We start from the raw sequence: 20836 nt of genomic DNA on the forward strand, positions 1-20836 counted from the left end.
AGCGTGCCGTGCGTTTCGATTTATTGGAACCCGCGCATGTCGGTGGGACCGGTGAGAAGATCAGATCGCAGATCACACGCAGCTGTCGCGATCGATCTCAGACTGGCTGGAAGGGGACTTCTGGTACGCGGGGGACATCCTGCTGCGTAGTGGTGGACGCTTGCCAGGGAAGATTTGCATAAAAAACGCTCCCACTCTTATCCCCGCGAGTCCCAATGTTAGCTTTTGACTGACTGATTGGTATGAAACGGAGGACATTGCGAATCCCCTTTGGAAAATCCCAGCCACGCTCACTGCCACGCTCCTAAGACACTCTGTGGTGCTAGGTTGCCTACGACAGGTATTCGGTTTGCTTGTCCGGGCATGCCCCTTTTCTTATCGTACGCGATCTAAACTGACGAACGTCTCAATGTCCAACCAGGGCAGGAGATTATCGACAGCTTCTACACCCCAAAAATGGCGCACACAATCGGGTGTCGGTAGAAGCGTCATCAACACCTGTATGCTGTGAAAGAAATGGCTTCACACAAGCAGCACACAGGTGTACCGAGCGATCCATAAACCACCGAAGTGACTGTCGATCGATCATGCTCAATTCTCGCTCGCACAAATCCTACCACCTGATTGATCAGATTAACGACCAACAAAGCCGTTACACAATCGTGTACTTGTTTGACCTTATAAATCTCTGTTTAAGATCGTCCAATTCGTCGTCTTTTGGAATGCCAGCAAATATTCCGTCACACTGCAACAACTGTATTGGATGCCAGCGTATTCAGCAACACACCTTGATATCGCCATATCGCGCTCGCTTCTCTGTCTCGGACTTTCCCATGTTTCATAATTTTAACCACTCAATAACTGGGGGCCCCTAACTGTGTCATTCGCTCTAACGGTCCAATCGCTTGCTTCAAACAAACGGCCGAACGCAAGAAGACAAACAAAAAAACGACCCCATGTCCATCTTGCAGACTATTTCTCCAATTTCAACGACGGGTCAGCGCAAGAATCGAGACCCGGATCCTCCCTGAATGAGGCTGACAAGCTGCACAACGCACAACGGGCGCACACACGCGCGCCCGCGCGCGCTCTCTCGATCGTAGCAGGTTTGTGGCCGACCTCGATACGCAAACGGACCCAACCAGGCATAAGACACGAGGCAGCAAACAGCATCGGGCATAGATATTCCAATATTTCCTATGACAAATAGTTATCGTTAAAGATATGATAATGAAGTCATTAAGATTAAAATATCGAATTATATATCGCTTGCACAGTCGGGAGGCTCCCTGCCCAGGTTCGGTGCTAACCTGTCACCGTTGGCTCCGAACGCCATTCTTGTGACGCACTCGCCCGGAGCAGAGAACTCCAAGACAACGCGAATGTCACCCAAAGGTTGAGGAGTTTGTCGTTTACGCTCTTGGGCACACGCTTCGGGACCATCCGAATCATCGTGGTCGTGGTGTTCGAATGGAATGTTCATCCTCGATTTATCCCTTCAGTCCTGGCCCTTCCTCCCCGATTGCTACTGACGATCACCCCGATGCTCGATAACCCGTGCCGCATCAAACACAACGGCTCACAGCCACGGTGCGATTTCACTGCAATATCTACCGCACAAAGTAAGTGCCACCCAAAGGGAGGAGAAGGAGGAGTGGGACGAGGGGACGAGGGCTTTGGGTGGTCACCGGTTTGGTCAAAACACTTATAAACATCTCTGTGACAACTTGTTAATGCCCCAGCATGTGAGCCCAACAACACCAAGCCACAAACACTTCCACCACCGATTAGGTGCGGGGAGGGATTTTCATCCCCCTCCCGAGAGCCCGAGAAAATATGGTTTTGCTTTCCGGGGCTCGGCTTAGGGGCCACGTTCCACGTTGGATTGCTTTCCACTTCGTTTCACTCCCTGCTTGCGTTTTTTTTATCGCAAAGCTATAAATCTTTAATAGACAAAACAAAAGAATGCATGTAAGCGCATAACTTAAGGGAGCTTCCCTCTGGCCAACAGCGGGAGGGTGGGCGTGCGGTGAGAAAACTAAGGAACTTACTGCGCTGGACCCCACACTGGCCCGCAAAATGGTCGTTTCTCTTTTAAGCTTCCTTTTGCTTCAACGTTCCCGGCCGCCCGCGCTTCAGGTTCGTCGCTTGTGATAGGAGAAGCGCGCACACACACACATGTGCAAGTAGAGGCTGGCAAAGCGGCACTATTAGCTACATTTTAACGTAATAAACGCCGGCCACGACGTAGCTCGCCACCAGCCGCTCGTTGGCCCAATTGGCAGGTCGTGGCGTAAAAGTGTAAACACTCCATGTGCCGGAGCCACTCAAGTCCGCTCGCGGTATCTCTGACGACTCTGACGACCCTTCTGGAGAGGGGGAGGATGGCCAAAGGTGTCGAGAACGCACTTCAAATGGCGTTTGGCGGCATTCAATTCGCACTTTTCACTCCTCCAACCTCCAGCACCAGCACAAGCACTGCCCGGGCGGGACGGGACGGCTCAGCTCCGTAAAATATGCACTTTCCAGCTACTCGTGCTGGTAGTGTGCAGGAACCTGTGGCGCTGGTGGCCCTGGCGGGAAAGAGTATTTTACCGACGCACAAACGCCCAACCGCAGGATCGTTCGTTTGCGGAAATGAAGAAATCTTGCAGTCGGCAAGGCTCCAACCAAGGGTCAATGCGCACGCGTGCCCGCGCTGCTGGTGTGGTCGCCTCGGTGCATCAATCGAACCGGTCGGTCTGTGCAGCAGATGCGCTGCCGAGATTTGTGGAATTTTTGGACCCGTCTATGCGGCCCTTGCCAGCTTCTAATGGGGTAAGAGAAATCGCACGCTTTCGCCGTATGTGCGGTGTAGGTGACCCAAAAGACCCACGGAACATGTTATCACAATGTAAGCGACGAACTCTCCGGCGCTTTACGCACGACAAACTTTCCATTCCTGCGAAAACAGAACAACCCGTCGGAAGCTGTTCTGAAAGGTAACTCATATTTCACCGAAAAGTGAAGCTTGTTGAGGAAAGAAACAGAATACTGCTACAAGAGCTGCCTCTCTACCTCCAATGCAATTATTTCACTCGCTGCGCTCCATAAACCAGACCAGAAGATGTGGAAGCAGGCATTCCAGAGCGCAAAACGTCGAACGATCGTGAGAACGGACAGCAAACACCCTCCCGCGGACCACATACACGTCTCGGTTGTCCTCAGCGCTTCCTTCTTCCTTCAAGACGGACACTAAATGGCTGATCCTGCGACATAATATATCATATTCCGGCGAGCACGATGCGCATGTCCGATCGCGTAACGATCGATACGCAATCGCGACCCTTTTTCCACCAAGACGGGGGGGGAGCAATAGGGGTTCACCAGCAGATGACGCGGATGAACGCGGCCCGGTACAACGGAACCACGAAGCGAACGAGATAAAGCATAATGTAAACACATAACACCGGGGCCGGGGACAAAATTGGACCGAAAAAATCCCGACCAAGTACATAAATGGTAAGGGAAGGGTTCCTTCATGCACACACCCCGCAACCATCGCCTCACGCGGACAGGCAGAAAGGAACGCAACAAAAAAGCGATCCCCACCCTCCGGGTTCACTCTGATACGGGTCCTCGGGTTCAGGAAGCTCATGCGAGTGTGTTGCACTGTTGAATCTCTCGAAACAAAGCTTGTTGCAGGTTTTGCAGCATCAGCAACAGCAGCAATGGAATACAAAAAAACTGAAGCAAAAGACCACAAAAAAGCAAGCCTTACGACCCCAACCGGCGACCGAGAAAAGCTGGAAGAACGATTTTAAGCCAACTTCCCGTAATAACAAGTACAGCAACGACCTAGTGCGCGCGAGCCCCCCTTATTCCGGGCCCTGTTGGTGTGAACAAACGGCTTCAAAATTGTCTCATTAGGCTTCGATATCGCACTCGCCCGATCGTGAACGTCAAACGCGCTCGCACTCGCCTACTTCCCGAGCCCCCGGCATCGATGCTGCGGGATTCCAAACACACACACAGGAGACAGTCATCGGCCGTGTCGCCGTCGTCTTCGTTCGGGTCGGTGTCGCACTGATGCAAGAAGCTCCGGAAGGCGGTATGCGGAGCGGCCGCGATGCTTCGACTCCTGGCCATCGAGCACACACACACTCAGAAGACAAAACAATCAAATCAAGATATGAAAACGGCCGCTTACAGTTCGTGCCCAGGGTCGTGCTCGAGACGTTTGATGCTGCGCCGCTGCTCTTGGTCCGGGCTTTGCAACGTGTTCCCCCCTCGCGGAACACCACGGCGAGCTAAATGCAGGATCAAGCAAGCAGGTTCTGTTGTGTGGATCCTTGTGCCGCTGTGATTGTTGGGCAGATCATCACTCGCCATACTCGATTGGGCTTGGGCAGCAAACGGCGAACATCCTAGACGTTTGGGAGTAGTTTCGAGGTCACACCTGGAATAACATTCAGCTGTTCCGCAACCACAGCAACGAATCTTCCAACCTTTGAAAGAGAGTAATCGTTCGCCCGCAGGGTCGTCTTGCTCACATATGAGGTGCATCTTTTAAGTGGGAAACCTCCCCCCTCGTCTTGTTGCGAGTGTTTGTGTGTCACACTCGCCTGTGGCCTCTAATCTTGACGTTGTCGTTTCGCCAGTGCCCATCTCTCAGTGTCTAAGAGGCCAGCTATTAACTGCACACCAACCCGAGGCCTCCCTTACCCACCTTACGGGGCCTCATTTTTTGTGAGTGAGTAACGTCCTAACGGCCCACACGGACGGCATTGGGATGGAAAGCTATCGCAAATACATCATTTGATATTGCACCTTGACTCGGTTCCCTGGTTTGTTTCCCTGCGCACCTTCACCCAGCAGGGACATCGGATTAAGGCGACGGCAGCAGACTGGCATGCACCTTACGAATTGCTGGAGATGTAGGAATAGGTATTAAACTTTGGGAAATAAACAAAATATGAGACTATGTTCTTGAAAAGAACATGTACATTCCAGAGATTTGTATGGTAATTCAGAATTATGTAGGCCTCAAATTTATATTTAAATAATATTCTCAACCTTAAAACCACAAACGCCTCCTCCAGGTGGATCGAGCCCACGAACGCTGGACGGATCACATGGGAAGCAACAACAAAAATAATGACACCAGAACAATGATTCCCTTTTTCCTTCTGCTCCAATCTTTCCTCCCCGCAAGCGTCCTCCCCGAGCAATTTCTGCAATTCCACAATCCTCACAATTGCTACACTCACTCATTTTCACGCACTCTATATCGCACGCCTGGGCGTCCCGGGTGTTGATGCTCGCCCGGCCCCTGCCCGCCCTTGCGGCACAGGAAGCTGACTCGATGCCATGGGCCCATTAATGCTGCCATAGCTCACCTGCAAGAAACATACATTCGGACGCGTCGCGCATGTAATGAATGTGATCGTTTTCCACGGACCGGCTTTGCGCGCGCGCGCTCGCGCTTGTGTGTATGTATGTAAGGGAGGGTTTTTGTTCCTGCCACGTTTTTTTTTTTTTGCTGAACACACACACACACACACACGTTTTTTAATAGTGCCTTTAACATTTGCCACGGTCATGTACGCAGCTCTTGTGCCCAATGCGAATCTGCCTCCCACCAGCGATCGTTCATCGCCGGGAGTCTTGAGTTGGCAGGGAGCTGTGCTGCGTTTGGCTTTCCTCCCACCAGACACAAACACACACACACGTATGAGGACCGTAATATCATCCCAAGTGACAAGAAAGCGGAAAGGCGGAGGTCACCACTCACACACCACACATATTCGTCCAAACTTCGCCTTGCGGGCAAATGACACCGACCCCCGCCCCCCTCCGGCGAAGCGGACGACAGAGGGAAGATGAAAAATAATAAAACAAACGCTACAGATCGTTCGCATAAAAATGGTACCGACCTCACCGGCGGGCCAAAACCGCAGTGTGCAGTGTGCGACCGGCATGGACACGGGAACGGGAAACCATGCCATGCATGGATGGACAGCGGGAGCGGGAGTTGCGGACGATCCATTAGAAACGACCGCGCGAGACCACACGAAAACCCTGAAACACGAACCGCGTAGTAACCGGGGGAGATGAATGGCCCAAGCTCACGGGTAAGTACGGTCAAACTTTTTCCATACGCCACACGCATGCGGGACGCAAAATTCAATGTTCCCTTGCTTGCCATGCATCAAGTCGGGGCGACAGTTTTTTTTTTGGGGGAGGGCGAAAAAAGATTGAAAGAGTTCGGGTTGGACGAAATTGAGTCCACAGCAGTGTTTTGTGGGGATAAACGAATCGCCCAAAGCTGAAGTCAAAAAGGGTTCGTACACAAAAAAAAACCTTGCATATTTGCAAGTTTAATACAAGGAGAGAACACAACACAATAAAACATTTCTTCGTCTTGTTTGGCGCATCAACCATAGCGCCAACCATGATCACAAGAGTACCTTAAAATCATTTTAAAACTTAAACTACCGCTGAATGACTTGGTGTAACCAATAGAACACATAAAGACTTGCAATTAACACGACTAGACAACATTATGAGATTTGAACTCGTGACGAGCATGTCATTAGATCTTTCGACTTGACGACTGTACCACAGAATCGACCTCAAGAAGTGACTAGAATAAGATCTTTTAAGATACATTTTCTGCTTATTTACCAGAGTCTGCAGAGTAAACCACATTAAGCACTAAGAAAGCAAGTGTCTTTTGTCGTTGAATAATCCAATGGATGTTACTAAGGATTATAACATACGGCCAATCCTTTAGTAGCGTTACATTTGAAGTGTTTGAAGATCTACTTCATGTAGACTAGAACAAGTGAGTTCAAATCCATTGGGGACAGCAATTCGCAACCTTCTTCTGTATTGTTATATTTCTAAATCGATTAATTCCTCTTGTTAATCATACCGATCTATGACGTCGAAAGCTCTGTGTTAATACATTTCTCTAATGTCATCAAATGACTCCTTCGTGTCTTCTTTTACATACTTAGTTGCATTTAGTTATCTTTTTCAATGTACCTGGTCTGGTTGTGGTTGCGTTGTTTTATTGCAGTAAAAAGTCTGTCCTAAGTCCGACAGTCTTCCGTCCGTCAGCAATCGCTGTGTGGTCCTAACACAACCCGTTTCGTTTCTCCTGCCGATCCCAACCTTTCTGTTTTATTGCATTTTTATGTGTTATTTCACTTTTTACACTACGCTCGCCTTTCGCTTTATTACTGCACACACACGGTATTAAGACGGTATGGTCACTTCACATGACTCGGGTCGGCAAAAACAAAAAAAAACTACAACAGAACACTCAAAAACCGTAACAAACGGGCCCGTAACCATTTGGCACGTTCACCTTTTTCCCCCCTCGACATGGGCATTAGAGCATGATTTGAAATTTAGTGTGCCCGCCCGGACCGGGAAAGGATACACCCAGACAGGCGACGGTTGGGGTGGGCCCTTGTGCTGCAAAATTGTAACATTGCAGGACGTACACAGGCATGCTAATGCGTTACAGTCCCCGGGCCGAAAGCAGTGGTTTAGTGCTTGTTAATATTTTTATGAGCTGTGTTTATTTGTATCTATTTCGGGCATTTTTTAACAAGTGCATAACAGCTCGGATTGCCTTTTACTGTCAGTCATTATGCGCTTTGTGTGATGGAATAAATGTCAATCATCTATGCGTTTTGCACGGTTGTGTTGTAGCGTGTGCAACGTATTTCATGCAGTTTAACTAATTACTTCGTTTAGCGGTGCTACAATGTAGCGTCCAGCGAATACGTACATCCACGATCATCCATCATCAATCAGAACGCATCTGTTAGCGGATGATTAATGAGAACTTTTGAATATTGAACAGCGGAACCTCCTCCCTCCTCCGAAAAAAAGGCAAACAATCAACATAACATGCCGTCTAATAGTGCGGTGCAAATGGCTTGCAAATTCGATTAACTGCACTCCAACATGTACATTCACATCGCGGTGTCAATGACTCCAGTCTCCAGCCAAGCCAAAACACAGCGCCCAAATTGCCCAATTTTATACGATCTTAAGAAAGGGAAAAACACTGCACGATCCGCTCCAAAATCCACCCCGACACAGACACAGTCTCTGCTCACAAGTGCACTCGCTGTGAGAACTGCAAGCCACCACGGCAACGTGGGGGCCAAGGCAAAGAAAAAGAATTGCAGGAAAATTAATTGCTTTTTAACCCTCCCGTCCCTTTCCGCGACCATCCCGTGGCATTGTGGTACTGTTGCGATCACTAGCTTAGCGCCCTATACGCTTCGAGGAGCGCTCGGCCTAACATCTTCTAGCCTTGTGTGGTGCGGTGGTTTGCTGCAAACTGCGCTCCATTCGCAACACCTTTTTTCGTGACTTGCGTTGTTTGCATTTGGGTGCACTGGCGTGTTCTTACGCTCTCCTTCTCTCACCGCTCTGTCTCTCTTTTCCTCCTCCTCTTTTACACCCTCGATGGCATATGGACACCTTCGATGCTTCGTAAACTAACACCAACCGATGCTGCTACCGACCTCGAGCCCTGGGGGGAGACCACACGCGCTAAAGCCTCGGCGACAAACACCTCGGGCACTATCGAACCGAGCGACCACTCGCAGGGGGTGTGTGTGTGTGTGTGCGAGCTCGCGCGCCAATTTCCGTTTCGATTCGATCAATTTCGCATTTAATGCAACCTGACAGGCGTGTAAACGGTCCTCAACACCGTTCGTGTTTGTTCGTGAAGGCTGCTGCTGCTGGGCGGCAGTTTAATGCGGCTGCGTTGGTACGCTTTGTTTAGTATCGCTTGCTACTAACCGCTGCAATTACTCGGGTACGTGAGTAAGTGAGTAGTAGGAAGTAGCAAAAGTGCTGACTGTGTGTGATGCACTCGATTTTGTGATCGTTTTTAATGTATTTTCTTAAATTAATGAAAATTAGCTTATAAGGTGTTTTAGTAGATTAGTAGATTCCCTTCAAAGAAATGCTTTCTATCATCAATTCAAAAGGTCAAAATCACCAATACAACCATCTCCAAACCCCTGATTTATTCTCAATCAGCGTAGGATATCGAACACGCATATTTAAATGTATTAAACGATCAAACCTTGCTTCTCACTGTCCGCTACATTCTTACTGCACTCCACACATTAAATCCCATTACCATTCTACATCCACTTACAATTCAACAACACACCGAAACACTTGCTTTCGAAAAGAAAAATCAATCTTCTCCTCTCCTTCTCTCTCTCCTTCGCTCTCTCTCCTTCTCTCTCCTTCGTTTTTCAATCCGATCGACTTGCACGCACTTCACAGGTTTCGTAATAAAAAGCGGCGCCGAATCATTACTCACGGCTCACGGCCTGATGTGACAATGTTTCCGCTTCCCTATTTTCCCCGCTCCGTCCAAACTTGCAATGCAATCGATCGATGCATCGCGGTGCATCAGAGAGAATCGCGAGCGCAAAAATCGACCCAACCACGTATGCTGGATCTTGCAATCGATCCAGTCAAATACCTTCCCTACCCCACCAGCAGGGCTCACCGAATCGCAATGGAGAGGTGTCGTTCTTCTCCCGCCGACCTCCCATTTTTTTTTTTTTTTTGTGGCTAAAAAATTGAATGCAAGCCATTTCGCAACATTGTTGCAGCGTCGGCAACTTGACCAACATACGTTGATGCAGGCATATTGCGTACCTGCCGGGGGGCGTGGTGGCGCAGGAGATGACATCCTTTTTCGCTCACACTTTCTTCACCTGTGAACAACTGTCGCTGAATGTCCGAACGGGAAGTTCATTTTTCATTGCACAATGGCTACCTTTCCATTCAGTTCTCTCTCTATCTCTCTCTGCGTCTCTTTCTCGTCGTCTTGTTTGCCAATTGCTGTATTTTTTGGGGTCGAGAATGCACCACGAACGACGGAACCGGGGAAGAAGGCGAATGACAGCGCGCAAACCCAAAAAAAGAGACAGAGAGCCCCCTTTTACATCCCCTAATAGGAATACCACCGGTATCGAAAACGGTTCCCAATGGTATGCTAAATATGCTTTACCGCTGCTGCTGCTGCAGCCGCTGCGCTTCCTTTCGCCCACTGTTGCTATTGCAATTCCCATTTTGAAGGTTAGCCAAGCCAAGCCAGGCTGCGAATGTTGATGCACCCGTATGCGAAGGTTTAGAAAGTGGCTAAGCAAGTGTGCGTCACTGTGGGCAGGTGTGGGCATGCAGAGTCCCCCCGTGCCCGAAGAGGAGGTCACAAAGATTGACCTCACTAAACGCATGTGTTTGTGTATATGGCAAGGCAAACATGGACCCTTCCCTTCTGCACGCGACAATCCTTCCAGCACGCCCGAGCCAATCGATCACACAGCCGATCCACACTCCTTTCTCTGTCTCTCTCTCTCTCTCTCTCTCTCTCTCTCTCTCTCTTTGGCAGAGACATAAAACAAAAAGCTTGCGCGAATTGAAGCAATCAAATCATAAACGGCTAGAGGAAAACATTGCTCCCCCTGGGAGGCCTCGCCCTTGGTCTCCGCCAGGCGATGCGCGTACCGCGAGTCTCGCGTGACTTGAACGAAGGTGAAGCGACGAACCGTCCAACAAACCGTCGCAAAGCGAGAGAGAGAGAGACAGCGCCCGCGATCGCAATCATTCAATTCATCGCTTCTGACCCCTCACCCGATGCCTTCTTCCTCTCTAATCGCAAGCCATCGTTTGCATCGTCTACCGGTGCATATGATCCGTGGAGGCGGTGGAGAGCCATGGGAAGACAGGCGATCGCGAAATTTGTGTTATTTTTAGCTCGAGCCCCAGCTTCCCAAGCCACCCAGTTTAGCGGACTCATATTCAACGAAAGACACCACCACCATTAGATAGCCGCAGATTGAGCCGGCGCACGATGTAAAGTCCCACCGATTGTATGCTGGTGGATTCGCTTCTCGCACCTTCCCTCCCCTTCCATGCGGTATGATGCTGTGTTTACATTTATATTTCAATTGCATTTATGACTTCGATTAACAATTGCCGATAGTGCTGCCGATGTGAGTGTATGTTTGTTTGTTTGTTTGTTTTCTGGCTTACCTCTCCACGTTTCTTGTGTGTGATGGTCCAAGAAGAGTCCATCGCTGGTCATTTTGTAAGCTTCAGCTTGTCTGTGTTTGTTTAACCCCATCATCTCACCCCGCATTTTGCATTCCGGTACATCGCGATCGCCGATGTTATACAATGTAGCTGTTGCGCCTCCCGCCTGGGCAAACTGGGCAAACGGAATAAAATTTATAGCGCCCCCGTGGAGGGAAAAGATCTATCCCGGCACTCTCAGCTGAGAATGTAATTGAGCAAAGCGAGCCCAACAGGTACCCAACGCTCCTCTCTTCCACCTCCTCTATCGACGTACGATTCGGCATTCATACTTGAGGGCACGAACGAAGGCAAAGGCGAATAGAATGCTGCCCAGCAGCAGCAGCAGCAGCAGCAGCAACGGCCCTACAGGCGGCCCTTTACTCTTAAACCAATCGATCGGGAGCAGTGTCGAAACAACAACAGCACATTTCGACCCAAAACACGCAAACACGGTTGAGCCCAGCCAACCACACACACAGAAACTGAAGGCAAACGGAAAAAAGGAGGCTCACGCGCCCACCGTACGAAGCAGGAGGCTGTGGGGGATGGTTTTGAATAACATATTATGCTAATAAAATGATAAATATCACTGCATAATTATGTGCCCGGTCGCAACCATCCCACGCCACTTCCTCCTGCCTGCAGTGCTTCCTAGCTGCTCCTGCCTGTTCCTCATCCCACCCGGTCCTTCCCACTGCTTCACAGAACAGGATTCGAAGGCAGCCAACGGCAGAGCGTCTTCATCTGCATTCGAGGCTGGGTTTGGGGTGGTTTTGTTTTGTGCCTCGTTTGCCATTCACAGTTCTTCACCAGGGCGGACTTTCTTTCGCCTCTTGCCTTAAGCCTCCTCGTGGCGGTGCGCAAGTGGAAAACAAGTGGTAAGAAAATTGTTTTCCACACTCACTGTTCCCCACGCTGCCCGCACGTGTGATCATCTACACACAAACACACACACAAGGGGTTCTGTCTTTATCGACACTGTGAGTCACACTTTCTTTTCCATTTCGTTTTGCTTGGATCGGAGTGGTTGAGAGGCAATGTGGTTCATTGATCAATTTGGAGCAGGTATTAAGTCGCAGGTGTCTCTGGAGTGTTCTGAGTCTTCCGCTGGCGTGCAATATACAAAGAGCCGTTTTATTCAAAGAATTATTTCTAATTTATGTCCAGCTAATACGTAATCATCTTTCGATAACAACAAAATCTCCACAACATTTTACCAAAGTGTCACCAAAATATTCTTCCCACTACACTCTCTTTCTCCTTGCATCCTCGTAGCTTCTCCACCTTAAAAGGCTCTACGTGACAAAAATCAAACCTGTCAACGGCAGCAATCGGATCATCGCTAAATGGACTCCTACTCAGCCGCCTTCCCTTTCACCCTTCTTAGCACCGACACACATCCCGATAATCCAAAGAATCCACTCAAACACACACATTCATCCATTTTTGTTTTTGCAATCACGACTTTCCCACCGAATGTCGTTCGTCGCTTATGCGCTCGCTCAAATCATCGCCTCGCGGAACGCATTGGAAGCATTCTGCATGCCGTTCCTGTCGTTTCTTTCGTCTTTCTCTCGCTCTTTTTCTTTCGTCATGTCGTAATTTCGCGTCACAAAACTTCATGCTTTGAAAGATTCCCCGCTTTGGTGCCCGAGAAACGACCCGGGCACAGATTAGAGTGAGATAATGTGCTTTTATTTACGACATAATAAATGTTCGAATAAAATATGTACTGTCCGGTGCAAAACTGTCCCACCGAACAGTGCAGGAAGGGGGGGGGGTTGGATGATGCCGAGCGTGCGGGTTTGTTTATTGTTATTATTATTATTGTTATTACTGGACAACAGCACACACACTGGAGAAGAAAAAAAACAGTTGGAAATGGAAGTGTCCTCTCGCGGAACGGGCTTTTGTGCGGGTGGGTTGTGGCCTTAGCCTTCGGATTTTGTCCACCGGTTTTGTAGCCGCGCGTAGATGTATTTATGTGCATCAACTGCTGCGAGAAGCTTCTTTCGCCGGTTGGCCGATGAGATGAGATGCGGAACGATGTACTTCAAAGATAGACCATTTTTGAATGTAGCGAAGACATTGGAAGCTCTTTTTTTGCATTTTTTTTTAACTGTTATTTATATCTAAAATATTGCAAGCGAGCATGACGACTGTTATAATTCATCAAATCAGAGACAACAAATCTATATTTTTGGAAATATTGATCATATCATTTTGCCCTGGATACCAATACAATATTATTAAACACATCTCCTCGCTCTTTGTTGCAACTACCACCGTACAACTTCCCCGTAAACTGATTTCAACCTAAGCATGTTTATTGAAAACATCGCCCCAACCTGCCCACACCTACCTGCTAAGTGTGGTGGCTTTTTCGTACCACTCCAACACCTCCAACACCAGGGCGAGCGAACCGGCCAACCAGGCGAATGGCTTCATTTGCACAGCGTTCGGTAACAGAACGCAGGGGAGGGAATAAAGCAGCCCAACTCATATGCAAAACCAGGCTGGTACCAGGGTCGTTGAAGCATCCGAGACCGTGCCGAGAGTGTTCAATGCTGACGGTGGTGCAGCAAAACTCTGCTCCACCACCCTCTCTCTCTCTCTCTTTCTCAAGCGCACGATGCGCAGAATCGGCAGGGGATGTGAGAAAAAGTCAAAGGTGTGTCATTAACTGGTGCGATTAAGATCCAGGCACCGGTTTTCTCGGGGAAGGTGAATCGCACAAACGATCGTTGATGAGTTGACGAAGGCGAGAAGGAGGCGCAGGGGGGAGGTGGGGGGGGAAGAACATTCTGCAGAGCTAGTAGTAAAACGGGGTGCAGAAGCAGGGCGGTTGAAGCAAAACAGAGAACGACAGCAAAACGACAGCAATTAATTGCTTGACTTAATTGTCTAAATTTAACATCATCGCACTGTCACCGGGGTGTGAGGAAGATGAAGAAGAGCTGAAGAAGCACGGTCACGGGAAGGGTGGGAACCTCACAAATGGAGAAATCAATGTTATGGTTCGTTTTGCCCCCCATCGTTGCATCCCTGTATCCCATATCAATTGGAATCATTTAATCGAGCATTTAACTTAACAAACAGACACACGATCGCGATCAACGCAATGCGATCGCGAGCTGAACAATGAGTTACAACATTGTTGCAGGCTTCTAGATCGACCAACACTTGATGCATCCCTCGTTTCACGGGCTGGGAGCATATGGACGCATTAAAATACCCCACCCCAGTGTACTCACACTTTACACTCCGAAAAAGGGGAAAACGTAAATCCAAAGTGCAAACGCAAATGAGACACGAGTTCGTCGCCTACTGCGAGTGGTTGAAGTCTTTCGCCTGTGCTAACACCAGCCAAGGAGCACGCACGAAACAGGAAAGACGCACACACTGGCAGCCGAAAACTGTTGTAAAACACATTTTTATTGACATTTCGTACGTAGCTCGATCCGTCCGTCCGTCCGTTCGGCTCGTAATTTCGCCGGCGATCCACTCCGTCGCCGGCTCGACGATTGCCCCACCGTACCATCTCAATCAACCATCAGCTGAGCCTCCATTCCGAGTGCTCCTCACTGAGCAGGGAAAGAAACCAACGACGAACAGTAAAAAGCGCCACACTTTTACAAGCGCTGCCTGCGCCACAACACTGCGCAAACGCTCATTTAGAACAAGGGCGAAAACGAGATAACGACGATCCGACACCATTTCCCCCCTTGTGTGGCATTCCTCCCCCCCCTCCCTTGATTCAGCCCAAACGGGGGCTGACAAACCGGCGAGGCAAAACGAAAGATTTCAACGACCGCGACCGGGCTCTAACGCCTGGCTTCCGTTAATTTAGTGACAAATTATACACTATTAAGTCCGCAGCAATCGTTAGAAAATTTGATGGTAATAATTAATCTGTACGCTAATAAAAACAAACGATCTCCGTTGCTCCCAGTCGTTCCTTTTCCTTCAGCGGTTTTTCGGTTTACCGCTTCCGTTCCTCTGTGTGTCTCTCGCTTTGGCTGTATGTATGCATGAATTCGTGTCACTTGAGTTGAATTAGACAGAAATCGTTGCTTTCGGTGGACTGTGTTGGGTGCTTAGAAGAAGATAAAACCATCATACTGCCATGCAACGATTAATATCCGTAACAGGGGCGACATTCACCACTGCCAGTGTCGGGTAGGTTGATTTGCAAAGACATCTTCCGCACTGTTAAACACGCTGTGGTTGAATTATTCACATTTCAACTCGCATCTTGCCACCGGTTTTGCTTTGAACAGAAAATGCATTCAAATTTCATTATTTGTACTCGTTTGCATTATTTTATTTATTCCATCAAAAGCCCACTCTATCTTCGTTAACTAAAGCAAACAACTCTCTCTCTCGTTGGGTTGCGTTTCCTCCCATTACAACCTCCTGCTTTAATGTTTTAATTAGACCTCCTCGATGGAATTAATTTATTGTCCCCTTGCAAGTGCCTTTGCCCATTTCTCTAAGCGAATTATTTAAAACTAAGCTCAAACTTATACTCCGTCACCCGATCAGTTGCCATAAACTTTACGCGAACATGCGCAGCACCGCTCTCGCCCGGCAGTATATATCTTTATCCCAAGCCGTGTAATTACCGATCAATAAAAATACGTCCTAGCTGAGACGAGAGACGTCCGACGCTAGCGCAGCCATGTCACTTAGGCGGTTGAAGCAACAGATATGAAAAAAAACTCTCATTGACTGTAGCTCCCGGTGCATGCTAATAAATATTTTATTGCCCACCGACACCTCCGGTACGCGCTCGAGCAGAAGTTCTGCATAAGTAAGCTGATTAAAATAAGCATTTTGCTGAAAATGCAACAACAAACTCCCAACCAATGGCAAGAGCGAAAGCTCGGAAACGGAAACTCGCTCCAGATAATGCGTGCATCATCGGATCGGGGAGGATTCTGTTCCCGCCTCATTGATCGCTTTCCTGCATTTGCACACTCGATCCACCACTCGTCACCACTCCGGGGCGCACGCTGATAAAGATAAGGATATGAGCGATATTGTATGACACGTACAATCCTGGCTTTACTGTCATATATCCAATTTTATGGTCATTCTACACACCTTCCCATCCGTGCCTTTCTCCCTCGAAACCATCCTCGCACGATCGCCACACCGCGGATTGGCACACATTAAACATCAAACGGTGCAGCAAATGACAACACTTTCAAGCGGACAGCGGAGCCAAGTTGCCTCACTTCACTCTTAAGCTGACGGTTGTTGACGGTCTCGAAATGCATCCCCATGCATTCGGGCATGGATATATGCTCGAGAGAGTCCCCCGCCGAAAACTCACTTTTAGTACTTCGCTCTGTTCGTTTGTTTATTGGCGCGATTCGTTGTTTTGATGATTTCTTTTCTCTGCTTTTCCCTCTCCCATTTCACTCCGATCACTCTGCGCGTGCTTTGTGCCATTTATTCGATCCATCCTCATCGCCATCGCCGTCGTCGTCATTTTCGTCAGCATCACCACCGCCGTCGCCGTCGTCGTCGTTGTGGTCATCATATTATATCGCTCTATAAAAATGTAGTAAAAACACCAGAAATGTTTTTCTCATCTCATCACCAGCACCGAACGGATCCGAGTGTGTTCCTTTTGCGTATCGATACCCTTTTGCGTATCGCTCCCTCGCCTTCGAATTTAATGCTCTTTTGCACTGTGGGATTTAGGTTGCTGTTGCTGCGCTTGTTTTTAACCTCTCCCGGGTGTGCTTGTTCGACGTTTATTGGGCTACATTTTTTGCCAAAAATACTCGATTTCATGGAAAAAAACTTACAAAACGTCTGGTCTAACGGTCCAGGAAAGAGTGCAATTTATATGCATATTATAATTTTACGCGATTGTGGTCACATTTCTATCGATGCAAACGATCACAACACATAACTGCATAGGAAAGTGTGATCAAAAGTATAAAAAAAACATATTTAAACAAACGAAAACTCAATCACAAACAACCGATCAGGCATATTCTTCCCCAAACGCGTCCTAGAAAGACTTCAACGATCGCACAGAACACGAACCGGAGAGAAAGAGATTGCATGAGGATCGGGTTGATCCACGCTTGCACACGTTTACGGCGGTTGTCATCCCTCGCACCGTCGGATGTCTTTCACTTCGGCCATTGCATTTTATTGCCCTCCCTCTACCCCAGTTTCATCGATGCACCGAACCCCTTCCGCCCGTGCTGGAACGCGCACGGTCCTTCGTCTAACTAATTGCCCAAAATCACGACTCTAATCCATTTATGAGGCCAATAATTTCCAAGCTTTACACCACCACCACGGCTCGGTTTCACCCCTTTGGTACCGGGGAATGCTGTGCCTTTTTTTCTCGCCTTTAACCCTCGTGTATCTGTATGCATTTTTCTTTCCAAACAATTCAAACACTAAAACGCGCGCGCGCGCTCGCTTCGTATGAGGGTGGCTTGTTACGGAGAGCTAGATGACACCGGGCTTGGTGCAAAACGAAGAGGACACGCCATTTCTTCTCCTCCCATTCACTTCCTTCCCACCTCTCTTGCACACCGTGATCAATGAATTAGAAGTATGGCCACTAATCTGATGATGGCTTTTATATAGCGGGGAGGAATGTTTTTTTCTATACATTAGACACTAAACATTAGATCCTAAACATCTTAAATCCATTTGCCAACGGTACTTACCAGCCGCTAACGACGAAATATGAGAAATCTATAATTTAGGTAACATCTTTTTTCCACACAAACCCGCCCCAACACCTTCTTCGCATGAGAAATCTCTGAGCTAGCCGCCAAAGTGTCCACTTCATTCCCCGAAAAAAAAGAAGCCAAACGCCCCGATTCGGCACCGACGGCATCGGCGATCGGCGATCGATACGCTTTAAGCGGCTAAATAATGGCTAATCGTTTTAGGGTTTCAGGTTAGGCTTTAGGTGACGTCTGCGCCCAGGTCTGCCTCCGAATGGCTTACCGTAATGGCTGTATCCTGCATCACTCATTCTAACGACCGTCGCTGCGATCGTTGGAAGCTTCTAAAAGCGACATGGAGCAAGAATGCGGAATGCTTCTGATAAATAGAAAATGCTTTCCTTGCCGTCACACAACCAACCACTCGAACAGGAACGGTTTTAAGGATCCATTTTGATAACTATTGTTGAACTAGCACGCGGAAGCGAGAGGGTATCTACACACCGTTAGAGAAGGAGTGAAAAAGACACCAACCGTTTGAAGACTACATTTGGAAAGGGGGAGGGAAAACCAACAACCCCCGGGCGCAAAAGATATATTGTAATGGTTATTGTTATTGCAGGCCGAGATGAAACGCCTGTAGTTATGGTTATGCTTGGTTATTTTTCGGTCTGCATCTGGAGCGGCGAACTGGCATGGGAGTGCGGAGCTTAGGATTTGGCTGTGCCACCACGGTGGAGCACTGCACTGTTTCTTTTCTCCCCATTGTCACCCAGTGCAGTAGTTCCGTTTCGCGCCACAAAAGCCGCACTCGTGGCGCAACTTTTTGGCAGAAGCGGCTGAAACGCCCCAACCTCCCGCCCGGAAAGATCAATCCGATTGTGCCGCCAATGGGGAAAATGGGAAGAGGGGAGGGAACAATGGGGATGATGAAGCAATAATTTTCGGGATATGCGTGGCTGCCTGTGCGAAGGGAAATGGATTGTGACCGGATGCAACCTTCTCTGCTATTTGCCGGCTAGTCCATTACCGTTCGTTGAACTTGTTTAAACAGCAAGGAGCAAGGGCGAACAGTGGCATTAGAGGGAAAGGAGAGGCCTATCAGTGCTGAATTACGTTCTAACGGAATTGTAATAGCATCCTTGATCGATAAGGAAGGTTAAAGGAAGAGATTATTTGAGTTTATTTAAAAAAGAAAACATAATGCCTCAAATGACCAGCTGTGGGTATGAATTCAACCCACCGTTACATTCCACTGTGAAATATTGCACACGTTTCAAGCTGAAATATTTCACCGCATTGAAAATCGAAACTTTATGAGTCGTTACACGGCGTTCAGTGTGGCCAGATTAGTTTGGCGGTTTTCGGTAGGCGCATCAAAATTTTATCGGTAGTTTTCGGTAGGTTAAAACTCGAAACATAACCACCGACAAACTGACGTGACACTTCGAACAAAATTAGCTTCAAAAGTTGTCTCCTTATTTCAAATGAAAATACGTTAAACACTAGCGCCATCTCTATAATGATTCGCTTTCTACACTGACACAAAGGAAGAACTACTAAAACCACTTTTTGTTTTTCTTCGCAAATTCCAATGCGTATTGTTTTATGTACTTCTCACATCTTTTGCATTGATTTGAAAACTTATAAAATGATTTTCCTGTGTGTTTTGTCCAATTATTCTCACAAAATCTTGCCTCACACTTCCTTCGCCATTTGTATTTAGAAAAGTTGTTTACATCGAAGCAGCAGTGAACAGAGCTTACTTTGACAGAAGTGTTCGCCTCACTGGTAAATGACAGTACTTTCGTCTGGGACAAGGTGTATGGATATTAGGAGGTGAAGTGCTTCAGAGCGAATTGACATTTCACGACTTGACATAACAATACTGGGGGCTCCGGTATTAAAATCGGGGAGGGCTGGAGGGGGGTATAGAAAATTGTATGTGATTTGACATAACAATACTCAATGATGGCGCCCGGAAAACGCGCTAACAATTCACCTCCTTAATAAACACACCTTGGTCTGGGACACTTTTGTAACGCCAGTGTCACGTCGGTTTGTCGGTGACATAACTGAGTTAAAAGTTATGCCTATTTGGAGGGCTAGGCATTTAAAAAATCGGTAGGAATACAGATAAATCGGTATTTCTGGTCACTCTGACGGCGTTACATCTTCCAGCTGTCAAATCCCTCTGTCAACATCGGCTGTGTTTGTTTACATTTTGCAGCGCAGCAACAACAAAACATTCTTCTCTGGTGCAAAATTCTCTATTTCCTATAGTTTAGCACGGATTTCCTTCTATAATAGGTAGCTAAAATGGATCTATCACGTGCCCCAAACGAAAGAAAGCTGTATTTGTGCAAATGGTACTTCAAAGGTATGTGGAAACAATGTGAAACGCACGGCCCCAGCTCGCCAGCCACTGATTACTCACCATTTCCTGGAACACTGTACCGATTTCAGCCGGATTCGCGCTGCTGCCCTTCCTGTGGTCCATCAACACGGTCTGGTTCTTCAACGAAGCGTTCCGCAAACCAGCCTACGAAGAGCAGAAGGAGATTAAAAAATGTAACCCCTGTGAGCGAGGATAATGAAAACCGAATTAAACCTTCCCTTCCTTCCATTCCAGATGTGATATTCTCGCTAGTAGGAACGCTAGTCTGGGTGGTGGCCATTATATCGTGGGTAGTAACGTTCCAGCTGAAGCGAACCGACTGGGGAGAGTTTGCGGACAACATCAGCTTCATCATACCCTTAGGGCAGGCGTAAGGAGGACGCGCCAGCAACTAATTTTACCGTTTTACGTGTAACACAATGATCATTACAATTAAGTATTAACTTATAATAATGGGAAGCACCTAGCAAATCACCTAAAAAGAATGTTTCCTATCGAACTGATTGGGCGTTCTTCTTCCCACTAATAAAGCTCCCTAGAAACAACGACCTGTTGCACTTCATGTTGATTTCCGCTTCTATTTCCGCGACTAGCAACCACTGGAACGTCGTTGCCAAGC

General features: G+C 48.0%; 1 protein-coding gene across 1 annotated transcript; it reads left to right on the forward strand.

Moving 5' to 3' along the window:
- Positions 1 to 20018: 20018 nt before the first annotated feature.
- Positions 20019 to 20762, forward strand: LOC120903992 (gamma-secretase subunit pen-2). Its single transcript, XM_040313684.1, has 3 exons — positions 20019 to 20199; positions 20286 to 20390; positions 20452 to 20762. The coding sequence occupies exons 1-3, from the start codon at positions 20139 to 20141 to the stop codon at positions 20589 to 20591; spliced, it is 306 nt and encodes a 101-aa protein (XP_040169618.1). The 5' UTR covers positions 20019 to 20138; the 3' UTR covers positions 20592 to 20762.
- The last annotated feature ends 74 nt before the right edge of the window (positions 20763 to 20836 follow it).

The sequence above is a fragment of the Anopheles arabiensis genome, chromosome 3 (genome assembly GCF_016920715.1).
Source record: "Anopheles arabiensis isolate DONGOLA chromosome 3, AaraD3, whole genome shotgun sequence".
NCBI lineage: Eukaryota > Metazoa > Arthropoda > Insecta > Diptera > Culicidae > Anopheles > Anopheles arabiensis.